Source organism: Natrix helvetica, assembly GCF_964273705.1.
Source record: "Natrix helvetica genome assembly, chromosome: 8".
Taxonomy (NCBI): Eukaryota; Metazoa; Chordata; class Lepidosauria; order Squamata; family Natricidae; genus Natrix; species Natrix helvetica.
The window spans coordinates 1,558,770-1,580,938 of record NC_138559.1 but is presented as its reverse complement, the minus strand read 5'-3'; the positions used below and the strand labels follow the sequence as shown (position 1 = coordinate 1,580,938).

Genomic DNA, 22,169 nt, shown 5'->3' with positions numbered 1-22,169 from the left:
AAGCCGAAGAGCCAGCGCTGTCCAAAGATGTCCCTGTGGTCATGTGGCTGGCATGACACAACCCTGAAGGCACACGGAACGCTGTTACCTTCCCACCAAAGGTGGTTCCTGTTTCTCTACGTGCATTTATTTTACATGCTTTCAAACTGCTAGGTTGGCAGAAGCTGGGACAAGGAACGGGAGCTCACTCCGTTATGCGGCGCTAGGGATTCGAACCGCTGAACTGCCGACCTTTCTGATCGACAAGCTTAGCATCAACCAATTTCGTTGTATTTAACTACAATGACAATAAAGATTATACTTATACTTATCTTAGCCACTGAGCCACTGCATCCCTCTATTTTAGGTTATGTAAGCCTAAATTTGTCGCTTTGACCTGCTTCGCATTGTATCTTCATTGTATTTATTTTATTTATCCTATTTATAGGACTGCCCATCGCACAAAATGTGACTCGGTGGCATACGATAAAAACCATAAAATAAATAAATCTTTTTAAACTTTTGCAATGTTTTTCATGGTCCATATTGACAGCAATCCCAGCTACTTTTATCTTTTGTTCTGGAATGTCGCCTCTAGACAAGATGGGCGGCACACAAATCTAATAATAAATAAATGTCTTTTTTTCCCCCAGTATCAAATTTGGATATTTATTTTTTATTCAGCTCTTTCCTCTTATTTATAAAAATTCTCTTCTGCCTTTCCAAGGTTTCACAGCTATTTTTTCAGTTCCTCCCATTCTCACTGAAAGGTCACTTTTATTTTGATGTACCCTTTTACCTAAAAAGCAGATGATGCTCAATTTAAACTCTCTGAAAAACAGGTTTTTCCCACCAATAAAACCTTCCATATGCCACTATTATCTTATTCTCATCAATACTAAGACTTCTATTTTAAAAGTAGATTTGGGGTGGGGGGGGTGGGGGGGTGGACAACACTATACTCTCTTCCTTTCAGGTCTATACCATATATTTCCCCTATTATTTTTTAAAAAAAAGGGGGGGGGAGTATTATTGGAGAACAGCTGTGTTAGTCTACGGTGCCAATAAAACAGGCTAGTTAATATATTTCCGCCTTATAAATTTTATTGAAAGGCATATACATTTTATTATTAACTCAATTGTTAATGCAGAAATGGCAAAATGGGATGCTTTTTACTAAAGGAAAAGGAAGTCTGAAGTGAAATACCTTTCTTTTGGGGATAACCCTATTTTTGCATGTTCTCCTTTTCAGCAAAATCCAGTCCTTGTTCCCTCAAGACCTCCTATTAACACCTGGTCTTCCATTAGCACCTTAGTGTCCATTAGGCCACGACCATCAAGACAAACCAGAGGTGAGCTTACCTAGCTTTGGGCTGGGTTTTTTTAGCAGCAGCTTCGCTTGCTTTCACAGGCTCTGGAAGTTTGGCAGGAATTGGAGAATTCTGGAAATTAAACAAAAAAAAAGCCTTTGCTCATTAACAGTTAACAGAACAAAACAGATTAACAAAATTGGAAGGGACCTTGGAGGTCTTCTAGTCCAACCCTCTGCCCAAGCAGGACATCCTACTATAAGGTCTCCTGCCTTGATAGGGGGCTGGACTAGAAGACCTGCAAGGTCCCTTCCATTCCTAGGAGTCTATGTTCCATGATAGGATGGGCCTTTGCATAAGGTCAAAGCAAGGGGCCTTGAATGACAAGGGAGCCATTCCATTGTTTCTATGGGCATCCTCTTCCTTCACCGTTCTGCGATTGTTGGGGGAAAGGCAGGCAGCCCTACGGAAGGGAGGCATCACTCACCTGGGCATTGGGGACAGGACATTCCCGCTTGGCCATCTTGAATGCAAAGTAAGAGACCTGGTAAATGTCTGGCCTCTTGTCAGGATCAGGTTCCAGCATGTACCCTAAGAGAGGGAAGGGGGGTTAGTTGGAGATGGCAGCATCAAGGCTCAACTAGATTGCTCTACAGCAGCCCTCAATCTTAGCAGGCCGTGAGGACTTGAAAGCCAGGGGTTGCCTCTTCTCCTGGCTTCTCCTGTGCAAAACCACACAGAGGGAGCAGAAGCTTCCTGTCAGGCCTGCCTGCAGCCATATTTTCTTGTAGATCTTTGGCCTACCACACATTCTATTATTCTATTATGCATTTTCTATTGTGGAAAAATGGGAGGGGGGATTGCATGGAGTTGGATGAAGCCAAGGTCATCATCCTTTGTCTCTGCACCTCTGCACCTGACCGGAACTGGATGGGTGGAAGCTGCCAGCGTGGCAGTGGGAGGTTGGACCATGGGATGGACTTGTGGGTGTGGGGGCAAGACCTTGAACTTTTCATCTGGGTGTGGAAAACCTGGAAGCTTTCAGATTTGGGTTTTCCCAGATGTGCTATATGAAGTTTTTTATTTTTCCATTTTCATAACATATAATCACATGTATACTATTACGTAACCAACATCGTATTGCATTATTAAATGTTTACATCAATTTGTCTTACCATCAACTCCCCAAAACAATTATTGGCTCTTCTGCTCTCCATACACCATATTTGTACCTTATCCATCACTTCCTTCTCCCTCTCTCCTCCCTCTCCCTCTGTCGCCCTTCTCTTCTCAACTTCCCCTTCCTTCTCCTCTCTCCCCTTTCCACTCCTCCTTTCTCTCCTCCTCTTCCACTCTCTCTCATCCCTTTCTTCTTCCCTTACCTCTCTCCTCTGCTTCACATTCTTCATCCCATTCACTTGGTGTATTTCAGCTTCTTAATAAATTGGAACTTTGAGCAATACTTTGCCTCGGACTCTGATTTACTTTTGGAAGCTATTTGGAACCCTGACACTTCCGTTGCGAAGTAAAACCAAGGAGAGGCCAGCCACATTAGATCATGGTTTCTTGAAATAAACCACGAGCAAGCGATGTCTCAGAGGCTTGTAAACCCCAAACCCAGAACTGGCTCGCCTTCCAAATGGGATACTCACTGATTAGGCAGTGCATCTCCTGGGTGTAGCGTGAGTTGTCAGGAATGGTGAAGTTGCCGTCGCAAATGGCCACCTGGCTCTCCCCAAATGGCAGAGTAAAATAGCAGAGTTTGTAGAGCAAACAGCCCAAGGCCTGAAAGATGAGCCAAATTTCAGAGTCTCATAAAAGCAGCTGCCCCACTACCCAAGACCTCCCTGTCTTCCACTGTTTTCACACTTGTGTGATCTGCCTCATTGATGTGGCCACCCTATATACCCGCGATGAGAAAAAAAGCATTTTCCTCCAAATAGAGGAATTATGGGGTTCTGCAAGTCGTTATTCTTCTAGGCTCCAACCTAAAAGGCTCTTCATCCTCTCTGAAAGGTGAATTAAGAAACCGAGTAGCCCAAGTTGTGACGTGCAACGTTGGTGTTGTACCTGAAGGCCAAATACCAGCAACTTCAGAAACACAAGACGCTCTATAGCAGGGGTCTCCAACCTTAGCAACTTTAAGACTGGTGGACTTCAACTCCCAGAATTCCTCAGCCAGCTTTGCCTCTTTCCCTATAGGAAAGAGGTCATCAGTCACCTAGCTGGGGGGCGTGGGGGACGTAAGTAGCCCTGTGAAGCATCTGTGTCCAGTGACAATAACAAGGAGAACATCCATCCATCCATTCCTTCATCCCAGATGCAAAGGACTGTGACGCTAGAGCCTTCCAAGTGAAACTGAGCAATCATCATTTAATCTCCATGCAAGAGAAGAGGAACAAGTCCTTGCATGTAGACTCTTGGAAGCCAAAGACAAATAACAAACCCTGGAACTCGGTTTTCATTCAGAAAATGAAACCCAGAGAAACAAGCCCAAGGCAGCTCTCTAAATGAGGAAAATGCACAAAAAATAAGATTGCAAAGATCAGAAAGAAAAGATCAAAGAAAGGGGAAAAGCCTCTTTTCCTTAAAGAGGTTTGCCTTGTTTTGATTCTCAAAAAGAAGCTTTTTTCCCAAAAAGGCAACTGGAGTTTGTTGGGTTTTTTTCCTTTGAATACATTTTGCTTCTCATCCAAGAAGCTTTTTCAGAAAATGAATTCTTTATTGGCCAAGTGTGGTTGGACACACAAGGAATTTGTCTCCCGTCCATAAGTTCTCTGCATACATACAAACAACAAAGTGACAGTTTAAAATGCATCTAGTAGTTGCTCACTAAGTCATATGGTTCACTGGGTGTGATCTTGAACGCTGTAAACATTAAGCTTGGTTTGGCAGGTCAGGCGAGTAGTAATTTACAAGCCACCCTTCCAAACAGCTTTAGTCCACAGGCATCTTAGCAGAATTATGGCACGAGCTTTATGGGTCAATTCACAAGCTGATAAGAATTAAACCGACACTTTTGCACATTGACACTTGCAGGCTCATTTAACAGCTCATCCAAACCCAGATTAATTAGTCGCTTATAATTAATCTCCTTACTTCTCCTGGAAAAGAGTTTAGTTGCTGAAATTCTTGTAAGACAGTCGCCTTAATCAATCTTGCTAAAGAAGATCGTGTGATTCAAACTTGGGAAAAGGATTTACTTCTGGTTTGAGTTAACTGCCCCAAAGCTTGATATGTGTCACGGTATCATCACGACTAGAATGTAAAGCATGTAATATGTATGTCAGTCAGTATGCATAATATGCATCATTTGCATAATGATGGTGTAAGGCGTGAGAGGTCGCTTCCCATGCCTTGTTCCCTCCTAGAGCCATCCCTGTCTCCTTCTGTTTATTTCCAGCCTCACAATATTATCAGAGATGAACAATACAAAGACAGACTGCAGTCAAGAATGACATGCTATAAAATATTAACACCAACTCTCTCCATAAAACACTTAAATTTAAGCACACCACTAAATATGCCTCATTATATCGTTATATACAACCTGGCCATAACGGCCTTGTCTGTTTTTGTGATCCCAAAGTGACATGTGCTTATCTACACCAGAAAAGAAAGGGAATTTGGAAGATCCAATGCAACTCCTGGACTCCCTTGGCCCACCATCCCAAGCTCACATACCCAGATATCCGCTTTTGTGGTGATCAGTTTGCCGCTGTAGAGGTTCACCATCTCTGGAGCTCTGTACGAGAGTGTGGTATACCTACAACAAAGCCCAAACTCTATGAGCAGCCTCATGGCGTTCTCCCTCCCATAAAGACAATCAGGATTTTCTGTTGCTTCAACAACCTTTAGAGTAAATATTTGAAAGAGCTGAGCAGGTTCAAAAATATGTGTATACTGTGTATATACGTACAATGGCAATAAAGTAAAGTAAGGTTCAAAGAAAACAATTCCAAGGAGACATTTTTCCTGCCAGAAAAGAGGACTCCTGCATTTTGGACAGTCAAAACAACCCATAATAGTTAGATTCCTAGAAATAGTAACTATTCCCTCCTAGTCTTGAGATAAAATGTCAATTACTGGTGCCAAAATAAAAAGCAGACTGTTTGGGATTAGTTGAACCTGAAAGGTATAACATAACAACATAAGCACAATTATTGAAATTCTAAGAATCTGTCAATATCTTTATTCCAATTTCATATTCCTTTTATGTACATGCTGGAAATTCCACCAGCAATAAAGAGCAACCACACAGAGGACCATTCTCAGGATCTCTTACTCGGAATGGGAATAATTATTTGTTTTAAACTTCTGCTAGGTGGCCATCAGGTAATCTTTCAAATATTCCATCAGATAACTCGGCAGTTCCTAGCCTGAAATAATGGAACATAACAGAATTGGAGGTCTTCTAGCCCAACACTCTGCTTAAGCAGGAGACCCTACACCAGTGATGGCGAACCTTTTTTGGCTCGCGTGCCACAAGTGGGGGGAGCGCAGGGGGGTTGTGTGCAGGCATGCCGCACCCATAATGCAATGCGCGACCTCCCAGTACACATGCGCGCACAACACGCAACCCCCCCCATTTTACATGCTTTTTTCGCCCTCCCCAGGCTCCAGAGGCTTTATAGGAGCCTGGAGAGGGAGAAAAGAGCCTCCCCCGACCCCCGGAGGCCCTCCGGAGGCTTCAGGGACTGTCCGGAGGCTTCCCTGAAGCGTTCGGAGCGCTTAAAACAAACCTCTGAGCAAACTGGAAGTGACTTCCGGGTTGCTCGGAGAGTCATTTTAAGCGTTCCGAAGGCTTCAGAGACCGTCCAGAGGCTTCCCCGATGCCTTCGGAGCGCTTAAAACGACCCTCCGAGCAAACCGAAAGTCACTGTGCGCTGGCCAGCTGATAGGGTAGCGCCTCGCGTGCCCTGACAAATGGCTCCGCATGCCACCTGTGGCACATGTGCCATAGGTTCGCCATCACGGCCCTACACCATTTCAGACAAATGACAATCCAATCTCTTCTTTAAAATCTCCAATGTTGGCGCAGACACAACTTCTGAAAGGAAGCCATTTCAATGATGAATTGTTTTCACTGTCAGGAAATTTCTCCTTAGTTGGATCTCTCCTTGATTAGTTTCTTGCCTAATTCTCAAAGCATTCAAATATTCTCAATTTGCTGTAGTTTTTTTCAAAGTTCCTCAAAAGGTAGAAATATTTGAATGTCTGATGTCACCATTGGCCCTTAGTTTCTATATCTTGCTGCTTAATCCTCAGCTCTTTTTTTTCCTGATGAAGGGTTACTTAAAATCTAAAACCTTTGGGGAATTATAGTTGGTACACATAGTCAAAGTTTACACAACTGGGGATTTGGGATTCATAGGGATGTGGGTGGATCAACACAGCCATGAAACACCCAAGAGAAACTGTGGCATGATTTTAGAATAGAATAGAATAGCAGAGTTGGAAGGGACCTTGGAGGTCTTCTAGTCCAACCCCCTGGCTAGGCAGGAAACCCTATACCATTTCAGACAAATGGCTATCCAACATCTTCTTAAAGACTTCCAGTGTTGGGGCATTCACAACTTCTGGAGGCAACTTCTGTTCCACTGATTAATTGTTCTAACTGTCAGGAAATTTCTCCTCAGTTCTAGGTTGCTTCTCTCCTTGATTAGTTTCCATCCGTTGCTTCTTGTTCTACCCTCAGGTACCTTGGAGAATAGTTTGACTCCCTCTTCTTTGTGGCAACCCCTGAGATATTGGAAGACTGCGATCATGTCTCCCCTGGTCCTTCTTTTCATCAAACTAGACCGACTCAGTTCCTGCAACCGTTCTTCCTGTTTTGAATCTGATATATGTACCATGTTTTAGGTACAAAAAGTATTTTTTAAAAAGCTTGGAAACAGGCAGACTCACTTCTTAATTTCTTCCTCCACCACGTTCACTCCTTCCAACTGAGGGTTCTGCGATTTATTGGTGGCGCTGCCAAAGTCACAGAGGACATAGTGGCCACGATCGTGTAACAAGACGTTCTCCACCTGGAAACAAAAGAGGCAGGTAACTGCGATAAGCTCAGGGCAAACAGGTGGGCAGTGGGTGTTTTATTTGGATAACTCCTAGAGCGCCTGCTGCCCAGAGCCAGGTATTTCAATGAGACAAACATTTCAAGCCAAACCAGTTCCTAGAGATACTCCAGGGCTTTCCCACCTGAGCTCAAACAGATGGATGCTGTTAGCCCAAAGCTATCCTTGTAATCATTGGTGCTTTTATTCTGTTTCTGTCCTCTTTTAATTGTTAAGAGTCACTCATATGGAATATTATCCAATGTTCTAGACGAGATGGGCAGCTACATAACTGTAATAAGCAAAGGCAAGAGATCTGATCTCTAAGTTTTACTGATGTATTTCAGAGTTTTTACTCCCTGGAGGGGAAGCAGGGAGTCAAGCAAATTCACTGGGATGAAAAAGTAGCTTTGCAACCAATCTACAAATTCATATTCTCTGTCATCCAGGTCATAGTTGCCCCAAAGGTGCTTTTTCAAGAGGCAATAGACTTTCTTGGTTTTCTTTGAAAATGTTTTGCTTCTCATCCAAGAAGCTTCTTCAGCCCTGTACGTCTGTATGACTAAATGCTTTAAAAAGTGGCCTCATCTACCCCTCCTGCCCTTCCTGGTGTAATCCTCTTGCCCGCCGGAGGAGATCCTTAAAGCTTGTCCAGGTAGAAAGGCAGCAGCAAATATTGTGCCTTTCCTCTCACCACACACACACACACACACACACACACACACACACACACACAACCACCCCAGGCCTTTGTATGAGCCCCGCAATTGCTACCTTCAGATCCCGGTGGACGATAGGTGATTTGAACTGATGCAGCCTGGCCACAGCTTCACAAGTGTCGCAAAAGATTTGCAGGACTTCGTTTTCCGTGAATCCCGTCTGCAAGCGCTGGTTCATCAGATTCACTACTTGGCCTCCTGGAGGAGAGGAAGGAAGAGAAGGAACAGCAAAACCATCAGGCGGAGCCATACACACGTTTTGACCCGCCAGTGGCCAGTGGAGCTGGAAGCAGAGTCGGACAGTGAGGAGGTTGGGGAGGAGCATGGGCCAGTCCTGGACTCTGGGGAAGGCTCGGACAAGGGCTCTGCGTCAGAGGCAGAGACGGGGCCGAGGCGGTCTGGCAGTGATCAGGTGCCTTTGGAGCTACACAGCAGTGAGGCAGAGGAACAGCTGGAGCCTGTTCCCAGTGTGCGCATGCGCAGAGCTGCCAAAAGAACAACACAACTCAGAAATCAGGGTAGACTTGGGAGTAAAGCCACAGGTGGAAGGTGATTGGCCCTCCTGTAGGAAATAAAAGAGGAGAGAAAGGGGAGTGGGCTTTTAGATAGATGATAGATAGATAGATAGATAGATAGATAGATAGATAGATAGATAGATAGATAGATAGATAGATAGATAAGATAAGATAGATAGAATTAATTCTTCATTGGCCAAGAGTGATTGGACACACAAGGAATTTGTCTTTTGTGGACCACTTAATGATAGTCAAAGGGTACAAATAAGCAATCAGGAAAGAATATCAATATTTGCAGGAAACAATTGATTCGTTCGGTCGTTACATTCGTTTCAGGCGTGTGAAGATCTGTCTGTGAATCTCAGAGAATCTGTGCCCAGCCTTTCCTTGCACAGCACCTCATTTGGGAAAAGATTGACATGGCAGCTTTCCAAGATAGATAAGGTCTGTAGTCATAAATATTCCTTTGAAAGACTGTTTGCCAGGCGTTGCTGAAGGTGAATGAGAGGAATTCACATTCGTTTAATAAAAGGAGTTTTTTCTGGACCAGGACTCTGCCTCGTGCTTTTGGGGGGAAGCCTAGGTCAGAACAACACACATATTTGAAATCCAAGTTAAAGAAAATGATTCCCATGGTCACTTGACCTAGAAGCAAGCCACCTTTTGCTGCCAAACTGTTGAGGGTCTGGCTTGAATCAAGTCACACAGGGGTCCCTAAACTTGGTAACTTTAAGACTTATGGACTTATTCAGCTCTGCTGGCTGGAGAATTCTGGGAGTTGAAGTCCATAAGTCTTAAAGTTGTCAAGTTTGATGACCTCTGATTTAAGTGGAGAGATTGCAGAAGAAGGGATTACAAGAGAGTAAGTTATGTTGTCTGGAGAATTCTGGGAGTTTAAGTCCACAATCTTAAAAGTTTGCCAAGTTTGAAGACCTCTGAAGTTACCAAACAGAACAGTAGAGGGACTGCGCAATACCTTCAGCTGCCCCAGCCTCGTTTTAGCCTAAGTTGGCACGTTGTGCATAGCTGGCCATCAACTCTTCCAAGGCACCAGGACGCCAAGGGACTGGGTGGGAAAGTGACAAGCTAATATGTCCACCTTGCTCAGGGCTCCGTCTCTGTATGCTGCCTGCAGGCTGTTTCTGAGCCAGACTGAGAGAAGACAAGAGCCCCAACTGCACATCTTTGGCATGCAAAATAAAAGCCCCCGGATATATGGCGAGAAGAAGGCATATTGCTATTTCTGGCAAAGAGAGAGGTGAAGCCTTTAAGAGGAGTGATTGATTCTCTGTTCCTCCTCCATCAATTCAGACTTCTAAAGGAGGAAAGCTGCTATTGATGGGAGCTGATGCAGAGATAAATAAAACTGCTGTCAAGAGGCTGCCAAGGGACTCTCCACTAAAGGAGGCCAATTCCTGGATCTTTCCCCATTTCCCTTCTAAGCAGACCAACCGATGATTCCCAGAGGCAAGAAGGAGAATGCTTCCCAAACGTTGCCCTCAAGTTCACCTGGCAGCTACAATTCTCCTCTCCAAATTCTATATAAATGCAAAGGACCTGGAAGATTTTTCCATACTGATCTCTAAGCAGCTGGGAAAACTCCCCTGCAAGGACCCCCCCCCCCCCAACCCTTCGTGCAAGGCAAAAGAGAAGCAGCCACTTCATTAGCTAGCAGGAAGCCAAAAATGTCTGCACGTGTCTTCAGAGCTGAAGACTTGGGGTTAGAGATTCAATGGCTGCAGTTCGAAACCAGGTTCCATCTAGTGTTGGCCAGGGGGCTGCAGGTTGTTGACCACAAAGGCATGGAAATTTAAAGGCCATTCTTGTCCTTTGAGGGGGGGCTAGAGAGCTTGCTTCTGGATAGGACTGGAACCAGAACTCCCCATTAAATGCACATAGGGTGCGTTTACTAAATAGTTACTTTCATCCCATTAACAATGACAATTTCAGCAACTCTGCTTGGAGGAGATCTGTAGCTGCACTGCAGGCAAGGGAGGGGAGTGCATGTGTGTGTGTGTGTGCGTAGGTATTGGGGGGCAAAAAACAAGCCAACCCTGGAGCCACGTCTCCCTTCTTCTGCTTTGAGCATTCTAGAGCCAGCCTCCGTTTTCGAAAGAAGCCCGGAGACTTTTGCAGAGCTGAGAATCATAAGACTGCGGCAGGATGCAAATTCAATAAATAATAAATAACAAATAGCAATGCTTCTCCTTCAAGATGGACTTTTATAAGCCGTCTACCCCACCGAACTATACGTGATTTGTACGTGGCTGGTTTGGCTGTTCAACTAGTTGGCCTCCACTGTCGAAGAGAAGAAATGCATTTATCACCTTCACTGTTATCTTTGTGTTCTGCTTTTCTGTTCTTTCTTTTTTACTATTAACTAAAAACCAATAATAGCAATAGCACGTTCTCACTGCTTTACATCCCTCTCTAGGCAATTTGCAGAGTTAGCATGTTGCCCCCAAACCATCTGGGTCAAGGATGAAATGCTACCGTTCGCCCGAACCGATAGTAAAATAAACGATACCAGTTCGGACAAACTGGTATTTCTGATGATCAGCTGTGACCCGTGATTTATATTAGCTAGAATCGACGGGTTTCCTGCTTTCTAGCCAATCTAAGTCGCCCGGCACAGGAGATCGTCAGAAATAACTCACTGTTCTACTTGCGCTCAGTAGCAGGCGCGTTCCATTTTGACGCTCTGCGCATGCCTGGAATGTCCTGGGTTCACATTTGCAAACCGGTAGCAAAGGTAAGTTGATTTCACCCCTGATCTGGGTCCTCAATTTGCGAACCTCAGAAGGATGGAAGGCTGAATCTTAAATAGGTCAGGATCGAACTCCTGGCAGTGGGCAGAATCAACCAGCAATACTGTACTCTAACCACTGCACCACCACGGCTCAATAAATAAATGAACTATGTTCTATAAATACAATTAATGTAAAAATTCAATGTTTCAATGTTCCCTTTTTGCTATTTTTCCGACTTGCCTGGAGTCAATAACCCAACTAGTTAAAGGAAATGTGGCATTTAAGGCATAATTTTCTGCTTTGGAGAGAAGCAAACCGCATTCCCATTTTCTGCAAAATAGGGAAGATAATTTATGGGAGATTTCAGTGATTAATTTGCACCAAAACAGTAAAAACTGCACTGATTAGATTCCAGCTTAAGCTGAGAAGTCCCAAGTCAGTCCTACAATTTAGTCCAAAGGGTTAAGTAAGAACTTTGCAGAATTCAAGGAATAGTAGATGGCTTGCAGGTATGGTTCCTGTGAATGCTTACATACCTCGGCAAAAATCCATCAAGATTAGGACTTCCCACACATCTCCACTGCTGACCGAGTTTATGGTGGAGTCAATGTACCCGACAATGTTCTTGTGCCCCACAAGATCCCTCTGGAAAAGAACAAAAGGCACATCTTTACTGTGAGCCACAACGCCATAAACAGCCCTACATGCAAGACCACTAATGTCCTCATTGAACAAAGAAAAATCCTGGTGTTTTTCCCCCCTTTGACCCGTCTGTTCGCTGGTTGTTCCTTGACCCTTCGCCTTGCATCTGATCTCCATGCCCCGGTTCCAAGCTGCAGAGTTTAAACAAGCCACTCCTTCAAGGTTTAAAAGATCAACTAGCATTGCACGACTTCTCTCAATAGCTGCTGTTTTCCGTCTCTTAAAAATGCTTATCGTTCCGTGTAAACATACCATACGGCAAAGATCATGAGGGCTCCACAGACTCACCATAATCTGGATCTCCTGTTTGCACACTTGCAAGTCGTATTCGTTGTTCACGTACATTCGTTTGAGGGCACATTTCATCCCAGTGCTGGTCTTCACCAGGAATACGATAGCGAAGCCACCTGCCGAGGCAAGAGAGAGAAAAGCTCATAATCCAACTATGGCCCTGGCCCACAGTGAGGAACCACGTGAATTGGGGTGGGATCCCTGTTTAGAGGCCTACAAGTTCTAATGGGGCTCTCTCGGCAGAGTTCTAGAACGTTAAAATTAATTATTATAATTGCAAAGTTGTTGTTAATTGCAAAGTCGTGTCCAACCCATCGGAACCCCATGTACAATGTTCCTCAAGGCCGTCCTGTCCTCTACCATCCCCTGGAGGCCATTTAAGCTCAGGCCGACTGCTTCGGTGACTCCATCCAGCCACCTCATTCTCTTGTCGTCCCCTTCTTCTTTTGCCCTCCATCTTTCCCAGCATGAGGCTCTTCTCCAGGGAGTCCTTCTTCCTTCTCATTAGGTGGCCAAAGTCTTTGAGTTTCCTCTTCAGGATCTGGCCTTCTAAAGAGCAGTCAGGGTTGATCTCCTCTAGCACTGACCAGTTGGATCACTTTGCAGTCCAAGGGACTCAATGCAGGAGTCTTCTCCAGCACCAGAGTTCAAAGGCCTCCATTCTTTGGCGCTCAGCATTCCTTAAGGTCCAACCTTCACAGCCATCCATTGCAACTGGGAAAACCAGAGCCTTGACTATACGCACTTTTGTTGGCCGGTTGATGTCTCTACTTTTTAGGATGCTGTCACAATTTGCCATAATTGCAATATTTTGCTTAAATAAAAAAGGTTATTAACCAGTCAATTAGAGTACCATTTCTATTTCAGGATCCATAAGGAATAAGAATTTGGAAGCAGAGTCAAGCCGTCCATCCTACTGGAAGACGCAAGCTCTTCCATTCTGGAACAGGATCCAGTTGATCATTACACAAGACTTCCCTTTGAGTTTGGGAACGGGCGCCTGATTTATCTCCCCCACCCCCACTGCTTTCCTTTGCATTCCCTTCCCTTCATCATTTTTTTCAGGCTACAAACTTTTCACTGATTGTACGCAACTGCCCTGCATGCCATTTTCAACAGCAGAATTCAAATAGTTTAGAGGTACATGCGCACAGGTTTTTTAAATCAAATGAATGTGACAATGAATGCACTATGAATTCAAGCAGTTTAAACCAATTTTTAAACAGTTCTAACATTTCCAAAATGGCAAGAGGGAAAAAAAGGAATTTGTGCATGCTTTTCTCACACATGAAAAGCACATTCTATTTGGCAACTCCCTCCTTCTCTAAAGTAGTAACCATTATATTCTGACAGCCATTACAGCTTACATTGTGCTGTCCCGCTCACTTACACGCACATGTAATGATGATTTAATGGGTTTATTAATATTCTCCAGCAATTTCCTTCATCAAAAACCCAGAACTATCCCAATTAAATCTAGCCAAAAGAAGGCCAATGCTAGTCCACAGACCAATGGCCAATGAGTCCACAAGGCACTTGAGAGTTTCCCAAACAAGATAAATCCATCAGGCAAAATTAAATCCATAATACCAGAGGCAAGAAAAGTCCAGAATTCACAAAACATGATCCAAAGCAAGGCAGGAATCACAACAACCAGGAAACATGCAACTAAGAAATGAATATTTTGTCCCCACCTCATCTCCATCTGTCTACTGTGCTACACAGCCAGCTTCTGGTGCAGCCCATCAAGAGGGATGAGGCTGCCTCCTCGCATGTAATCAGACTGGCCTTAGCTGCTCCTGCCTTTTCTCTTCCCTACCTCTTCTTGGATCAAGGGCAGAAGGCGGTTCCTCTTCCTCTTCGCCAATCGGCTGCAGCTGCGTGCTTCCCCACCTGAAGCCTCAGGGCTCTCCGGCTGCAGCCCGTGCTTCATCCAAGTCCCTCTCATCCAGCAGTTTCTCTCCCACCATCCACTCCCCTCACTTGGACTCACAACCCCTGCCTCAGAGCCATTGACCATCTCCCCTCCAGACATGCCTGGGCTTCTCTTCCAAGCCAACATCCGGAGAGGCATCTGTGGAAGCATCTGGAGGAGTGCATCACATATACCACATTTTTCGGAGTATAAAACGCGCCTTTGCTCCCCCAAAAGAGGGTGAAAATCTGGGTGTTTCTTCTACAGTGAATACGGCATTTTTGGCATCCCGAAACCCCGTCCCCTTTGCAAAAATGAATGTGCAGAGGGTTTGGGAGGTTTGCAAAGTGCTCTGGGGGCTGGGGAGGGCAAAAATGAGCAAAAAGGGCAAATTTTTTGCTTATTTGTGCCCACCCAGCCCCCAGGAGCACTTTATAGGCCTCCCAAACTCTCTGTGTCAGGCATGCCTCCTTCAATATCCAAGAAAGAAAAACCTCAACTCCATTTGAATAGAGATAAAGTACTTTTACTAGATATGAAATGAAAGCAGCAAAAAGGAAAGCAAGATCTGAGCCAGAAAGGTGCGAACATGTACAGATCAAAGGTTTACCCAGCACCCTCCCGCCAGTTCCCCAACCCAATGTCCAATCTGCAACTCCCTAAGGTGTCATGTGGAATGCATCAAATTGGTATGCGAGACGGTTGGCCTTGACCAAGTCCAAATATAGGCCACCAGCATGCGCAGAAGATGGTGAGAACAAAACTTCCTTCTTCATAACTCCCCCAGCAACAGTAATTCCCACTCCCAAATATCTCAAGCCCCCTCCGTCCCCGTTTCTATGGCAGCCGATAGCAAGCAAGGAAAGGAGAGGCTGACACTCTGCATGCCCTGTTTTTAACAAAAAACGAGGCGTGCAGAGGGTTTGGGAGGTCTGCAGAGTGCAAAAACTTTTTTTTTTAAATTTACCTCTTCAAAATCTTGGTGCGTCTTATACTCTGAAAAATATGGTATGTGCTTAAAGCCCTTTTTCAAGAGATGCAAACAAGCAAGGAAAAAAACACTCTCCAAGGGGGCAAGTTTGAAAAATCAAAGACAAGAGCATATTAATAGGAACACACCGTTTGGGGCACTCCACCTGTTGTTGTTTTTTGCTCCGCTAATTTTCATTAGGCAGGGATGCTTGGAATTAAGAGAGAGGATCAAAGCCCCCCAAAGACAACATTGTCAGAGTCAGTTTAATGTCTGTGGCTCATGAGTTGCATTATGAACCCTGCCTTTCAATGTAGATGCAAATACAGACAAGAACCTCCCTGAGACTTCCAAAACTAATCCCCGGGGCTTAATTGGATGGCAACACCTTGGATCCGCTGCCCAATTCCACTGAAGAAGCCACAGCCCTTAGAGCCAAACCACAATCAATGTTCCCACCATGCACGGTTTTACCACATTCCACCCTGCAAAGGTGAGACGCGCTGGAAGTCACTGGGTGGCACGAGGCCTCTTTTCTGCTGGAGAGGAGGAGGAAGCATTCTTGAAACTACCCAGAAAGCCACGAAATGGGCCGAAATCACAACACTGGCATTTCTGGGGCACACGCTCAGGACGTCCCCATGCAACCAGGATAAACCACCTTCCATTCAGCACTTTTGCAATAGAGTTAAGATGGGGGGGAAATTGCTGTGGTAAGACAGAGAGAGAGAAGAGGGGTGTGGTAGCAGCCATTAAGAAGGAACATCAAGCAACAGATTATCATCACAAATAGTAAAATATTCAGTGTTTAAGCAGCTGAGGCAGGAACCAACTGGTCCCAGTCCAGTCGCCACCATTATAGAAATGCCAAGCAGATGCTCCAACTCTCAAGGAGAAGGAAGGGACTGGACCAACGCCCGCTGACTTGAAAAAGGCCTAGAACCGGGATGGCGAACCTGTGGCACACGAAGCCATGTCGCCCAGCACACGCTGCTTTGCCTGTTTGTCTTTCTGGTTTCTGGTGCGCACGACAATCAGCTGTCCTTTGCACATGTGGCAGTGCCAAAAGCCGGTGTGCACATGCGCCCCGGCCAGCTGACTGTCACGTGTGCATGCCTGCCAGAACCCAGAAGTTGGGCTTTTCTGGAGCACCATCCCTTTGCGCACGCGGCAGTGCCGAAAACCGGCCTGCACATGCATGCTGGCCGGCTGATCATCGGGCACGCATGCGGGCTAGAACCCGGAAATTTGGCTTTTCTGGAGGGCGGCGCCCATGAGCTTGCGTGCAAACGACGTTTCTGTGGAACCACCACATGCCTAGAATCTCAATCCTGGAGCAAACCTACATTTAGGGTTTGATTTCTGTCTTGTGCAACAGGCGGATCACCTTCCACACAGAGATGACATCGATCTGGGTCTGCCGTAAAACAATTGATCTGGCTGGGTGACACCTGGGGGCTTCTGCCACAGGTGAATTCCTGGGTATCCCTGAAGCGTCTGGACCACCCTGCCTGCCTTCCGGAGAGATACGGGGGGGGGGGTGTTCCTGGCCTGAAAAACACCCCTTCGGTTGCTCTCCATCCTCCCCTCTCATTATCCTGGGCAAAGCGGGAGGAGCGGCAACAGCCACCCCTTCCTCCACCTCTCCCGTTGCTTTCACCCAACAGCAAGGGAGCGCCTTGGCTTTCAGCAGCATCTGCCTCCCCAGCCCAGGTGCCTGGAAAATTAAAGGCAGCCCACCCTTCCCAGCTGCAGTTTTAACGGGCGAGACATTTGTGAAACGCTCATCTTTCCTCACGTAAATAATATTTCATTTTTAACAAAACCTACGAAGGAGGAGGAGGAGAAACAAGCGACAACTGGGACCTTGGCCAAATGAGCTGCTTCCTCGCAAGCCGAGAGATTCCGTCTGCTGGAATAGCAGCTTATTCGTTATTTCTTCTAGCAGGGGGAAGGCAGCCTAGCTGACTCACGCAACCTAAGAGATGGGGGGACGCTGCTAAGAAGCGGGAGATCCAAAGGTCAACCAGCCCATCTCAGGAGCAGTGGGAGCAGGAGCAGAGGGAGGAGGGGAGAAGAGGAGAGGGGGAGGAGCAAAGGAGAAGAGGAGGAAGAGGAGAGAAGAGGAAGAGGAGAGGAGAAGAGGAGGAGGAGAGGGGAGAGGAAAGGAGAGGAGTGGAGAGGAGAAGGAGGAGAACTATGGAATCCATGGTGCTCTCTGAGCTTGGTTGTTTTCCTGCAGACATTTCATTACCAAACCTCATAACATCATCAGTGCTAGAAGGGACTAGAGTTTGCAGGAAGGAGGAGGAGGAGGAGGAAGAAACACGGAAGCATTTAGCCAAGGAGGCAGGATTTTTCCCACCCGGCCTCTCCCTCTGACCACTCCAGAGCCACCGGACTCTTCAAAAGGACAACCATGCCAGCTTTACTTCCGCCTCAGTTTCCCTTCTGGTCAAGGAGGCTCAGCCATCTGCAGCTGCCACTTAAAAGAGCCCAGAGAAGCTCCGTTTCCCTGATTGCTTTTTAAAAATTGATTGTTGCTGCTGCTGTTTCTTTTAATTTAAAGGAAAGTATTCAAAAACAGCTTTTTTAAAGCGCCATCAATAACCGCAAAATTATTTCCGATTAGATTACAGATTAACAGAAGGTACCTTGGAGGTCATCTAGTCCAACCCCCACCCCACCCAAGCAGGAGACCCTACACCATTTCTGACAGATGGCAGCCTAGTCTCTTCTTGAAAGCTCCCAGGAAGAAAAGTTCCTCCAAGATAAGAGGAGAGGTGGCTTTCTTTGAATAATTCTGCAGAAAAGGAAAGGTGCAAGGAATATTACTCTCCTCAATGTCGGCTTCTGCGAGAAGCAATTCTGCTCAGAGAAGCAAATTTTCTCAAATCTTAACTGTCTCCGACTACAATTTCCCTTTTTTAAAGCCCACACTCTCTTACCTTTTTATGAACTGCTCAAAGTTTTCGTAGAGTTGGGTCATCTTAACAAATCTGATAAATATATATAAAATGCACTAGGAAAACAAGATCCTGTTGGATGGAGGAGGAGATCCATCCAGGTTTCACTAATGTACTTACCGTATTTTTCAGACTATAAGACGCACCGGTGTATAAGATGCAGCAAGATTTCGAAGAAGTAAGAAAAAAAAATATTTTGTCCTCCCTGGCTCCCAGGAGCACTCTGTAGGCTTCAGCAGAGCTAGGGGAAGGCAAAAATGCCATTTTTCACCAAAACAGGGCCATTTTTCTCTTCCTCCAGCCCTGCTGAAGCTTGCAGAGTACTTCTGAGGGGGTGGGGGAAGGCAAAACACCCCCTTTTTTGCCAATTTTTCACAAAAATGGGATGCGGCGGCAGGGCTTCAGGAGGCCAAAAATGGCTGTATTCAGTATATAAGACTCCCCAAAATTTCCACGCTCTGGGTGGTGGTGGTGCGTCTTATACTCCAAAAAATACAGTAAATGGTTTCACTAGTAATTCTTAAATATTACTGAAGTGTGTCACCCATCCTGATGGCTCTGATACCGATACTGGTTGATACATTGCCCTTAAAATAATTACAGTACTCCGAGCATATTACTCATAACAGCTAAGCAGAGCTTCCAAGGAGCAAAGCCAAGCATCAGGAATGAAAAACCAGTTGGGCCAAGTGGTTAAAACAGCAGGCTGGAAAGCAGGACACACCAAGTTCTAGTCCCACCATAAGCATGAAAGCCAGCTGGGTCATTTGGGCCAACCAGCAGAAGATGGTGAGTATTGCAGGCTAACTCTGCCTACTGCCAGGAGTTCGATCCTGACCGGCTCAAGGTTGACTCAGCCTTCCATCCTTCCCAGGTGGGTAAAATGAGGACCCAGATTGTTGGGGGCAAGATGTCTCAAGTTATTTGTAAAAACAATAAAGGTGGGAAAGAAAAAGAAAGAAAGAAAGAAAGGAGGAAGGAAGGAGGGAGGGAGGCAAGGAACGAAGGAAGAAAGGAAAAAAAAGGAAGGAAGGAAGGAAGAAAAGAAAGAGGGAGGGAAGGAAGGAAGGAGGGAAGGAAGGAAGGAGGGAGGGAGGAAGGAAGGAAGGAGGGGGGAAGGAAGAAAGGAAAAGGAAGGAGGGAATGAAGGAAGGAGGGGAGAAAGGAATGAAGGAAGAAAGGAAAAGAAAGAAAGAAAGAAAGAAAGGAAGAAAGAAAGAAGGGAGGGAGGGAGGGAGGGAGGGAGGGAGGGAGGAAAGAAGGGTGGGTGAGAGGAAACCCCATCTCCTTTAAATGCATTGAAGACTTTTTGAGTGATGTTTCTTCAACAATTTTGGCTGCAGCAGGAACAGCAAAAATGAGTCAAGTTTTTCTTGGAAGCCCCCAAAGCACTTTTATGATCTTAACTCCCAGTTTTTACCTGTAAAATAACTTTTTTTAAAGAAAGATAGCAAATTCAGCAATGGATGCCCTTGGGCAAAATAACAGGCAAGTTATTGCCTCTTCACTAGTTACCAATTACATTTTCAAATATTTTTGATTTGCTGCCACCCAACTCCACGCAACTTTGAGAAATAACCATAGAGTACAACAACAACAATAGAAGAAGCAAAAGCTGGGGAGGAGCCAGACAGCTGCTCTGCATTTCATTCGATATTTGCAAAACTGAGATGAAGAGACCCATGAAGGCAGAAAAGAGGCCAAACGGTTGATTTAAAGTGGAGAAATATTGTTCATCTCATAACTGAGACAGAAGCTCTCTAGAGCAGGGGTGTCCAAACTTGGGAACTTTAAGACTTGTGGACTTCAACTCCCAGAGCAGAGCTGGCTGGGGAATTCTGGGAGTTGAAGTCCACAAGTCTTAGTTCCCAAGTTTGGACACCCCTGCTCTAGAGTGATGAAACCGGTCATGATTTGGTCAAAGTAGAGGGGTTCTTTCTGTTTAAAAGAAAGCTTGGGGAGGAAAATCCAAAATTGCTCAGTCAGGAACCAAATTATAATGACAAATATTCCACGGAAAACCAAAGTAGACCAAGATGGACCAAGTTGGACGTGCTAAGTTCCTGCATGGAAAACCACCCAGGGATTTTAGGGTGGTAGATCAAATGAGGCTTTTCACGGGGAAAAAAAGGGCAACGGCCCACCACAACCGAGCCAGAAGGACTGCAGGAGCAGAGCCCGACTTCCAGCACTCTCTCCCAGCTCTGCTGGGTTACCCCCCTGGGCTGATCTCAGAAAACAACGAAGGCAACATTTTCCTCCTGCAGCTAAGGAAAGAGAGCAGGGCTGCCCATGTAGACCGCAGCAGCCAAGCTCATGCCTTACCTTTCATCTATTAAGAGATTTCCAACTGATGGGCCGGACAGGGCAGCCAAAGGGACGGAGGGGGCCTGGGGCCCATAAAATGCTCACAATAGAATCCCTTATAGTATAGTCTTTATTGTCATTGTACAAAATAAATACAACGAAATTGGTCACCAGCAGTGGTGGGTTTCAAATTTTTTTGGAACCTACTCTGTGGGTGTGGCCTCCTGTGTGGGAGTGGCTTGCCGGCCAAGTTCAGAGAACACCAAGGGACCCCACAGTCCTCTCCCTCCTTATCTTTTTCCTTTTTGTCCTTCGACTTCTCCTCCTCCTCCTTTCCACACAACCCCACTCCCTTCTAGCACTGATGATGTTACCTAGTTTGGTAATGAAATGTCTGTAAGAAAACCACCAAGCTCAGAAAGCAGCAAGGATCCCACTAATCCCCACCTCCTCTTTCTCCCTTTCTTTCTCCTTTTTGTCCTTTCTCCTCCTTCCCCCCCATCCCGCTCCCTTCTAGCACTGATGATGTTATCTAGTTTGGTAATGAAATGTCTGTAAGAAAACCACCAAGCTCAGAAACCAGCAAGGATCCCACTAATCCCCACCTCCTCTTTCTCCCTTTCTTTCTCCTTTTTGTCCTTTCTCCTCCTTCCCCCCCAACCCACTCCCTTCTAGCTCGGGCGCGACCGGAGAAGTTTCTCTTCTCAGAAATGTCTTCTCAGTGGAGCGGTGGCAGCCTGCCTGTCCCTTTCAGGAGCTCCACTGAGGAAACTTCTCTGGTCGCGCCCGAGCTGGTGGAGCGCCGGCAATCGCCGGCCCGTCACCAGGGAGACAGTCAGTGAGGTGAACCGCGTGGTTGCTCGGATCACACAGACGCAGCCCAAGAAGACATTTCTGAGAAGAGAAACTTCTCTGGTCGGGCTGCGTCCGTGTGATCCGAGCAACCACGCAGTTCACCTCACTGACTGTCTCCCTGGCGATGGGACAGCGCTTGCCGGCGCTCCACCAGCTCAGGCACGACCGGAGAAGTTTCTCTTCTCAGAAATGTCTTCTCAGTGTCCCTTTAAGGTACTTCGACCCCCGGGAGGGAGGGGGCGGGGGGGCGTAACTCCAGCCTCACACACACACACACGTTGCTCAGTAATCCTAACCTTCTTATCCGCGCTCTCCTCGGCTCCTCACGACTGCAATAGATGTCCAGAATTGGCTTTTGGGGCTAGGGTTTCTGGCCCCCGCCACTTCTGGACGTCCTTATTGCCGTCACGAGGAGCCGAGGAGCGCGGAGAAGAGCGCGAAGGTTCTTGGCGCTCCGGGAAGCTACGAAAGTGGCTGGGAGAGGCACGCGGCTTGGTTTAGCCTCCCTGGACATTGCAGCAGCAGACCCAAGTGCGCCGATCTCGCCATTTTTTGCATCGGGGGGGGGAGTGAAGACCTTTTCCAGCTGGCGCAAAGGATTTCCCTGGACTTGCTTTAGTGAGCACGGGCCCGCACCTCCACCACCAACAATCCGGAAAAGGTCTTTACTCCCTCTCTCTTGCAGCAAGCTCCGATGCAAAAAACGCCAAGGCCTTGCGAGTGAGTGACAGGGGTGGGGCAGTAACTTACTTCCGGGTTCATTGACCAACCGGATTGCCCGATCCGGTGCGAACCGGCAGAAACCCACCACTGGTCACCAGGCTTGAAATTTTGGGC

At 46.2% G+C, this 22,169-nt stretch overlaps 1 protein-coding gene across 21 annotated transcripts in view; it reads right to left on the bottom strand.

The window, feature by feature from the left end:
* The window catches only part of AAK1 (AP2 associated kinase 1), a 99,795-nt gene that overhangs the window by 61,716 nt on the left and 15,910 nt on the right, over positions 1 to 22,169 (bottom strand). For all 21 annotated transcript variants that reach the window (XM_081960939.1, XM_081960958.1, XM_081960957.1 and 18 more), the window contains exons 3-10: positions 12,317 to 12,435; positions 11,863 to 11,971; positions 8,117 to 8,259; positions 7,197 to 7,318; positions 4,974 to 5,055; positions 2,942 to 3,074; positions 1,777 to 1,880; positions 1,342 to 1,421 (exon numbers count right to left, since the gene is read on the bottom strand). In XM_081960939.1, coding sequence (XP_081817065.1) covers positions 1,342 to 1,421; positions 1,777 to 1,880; positions 2,942 to 3,074; positions 4,974 to 5,055; positions 7,197 to 7,318; positions 8,117 to 8,259; positions 11,863 to 11,971; positions 12,317 to 12,435 — 892 coding nt within the window. The remainder of the gene's footprint in view (positions 1 to 1,341; positions 1,422 to 1,776; positions 1,881 to 2,941; positions 3,075 to 4,973; positions 5,056 to 7,196; positions 7,319 to 8,116; positions 8,260 to 11,862; positions 11,972 to 12,316; positions 12,436 to 22,169) is intronic.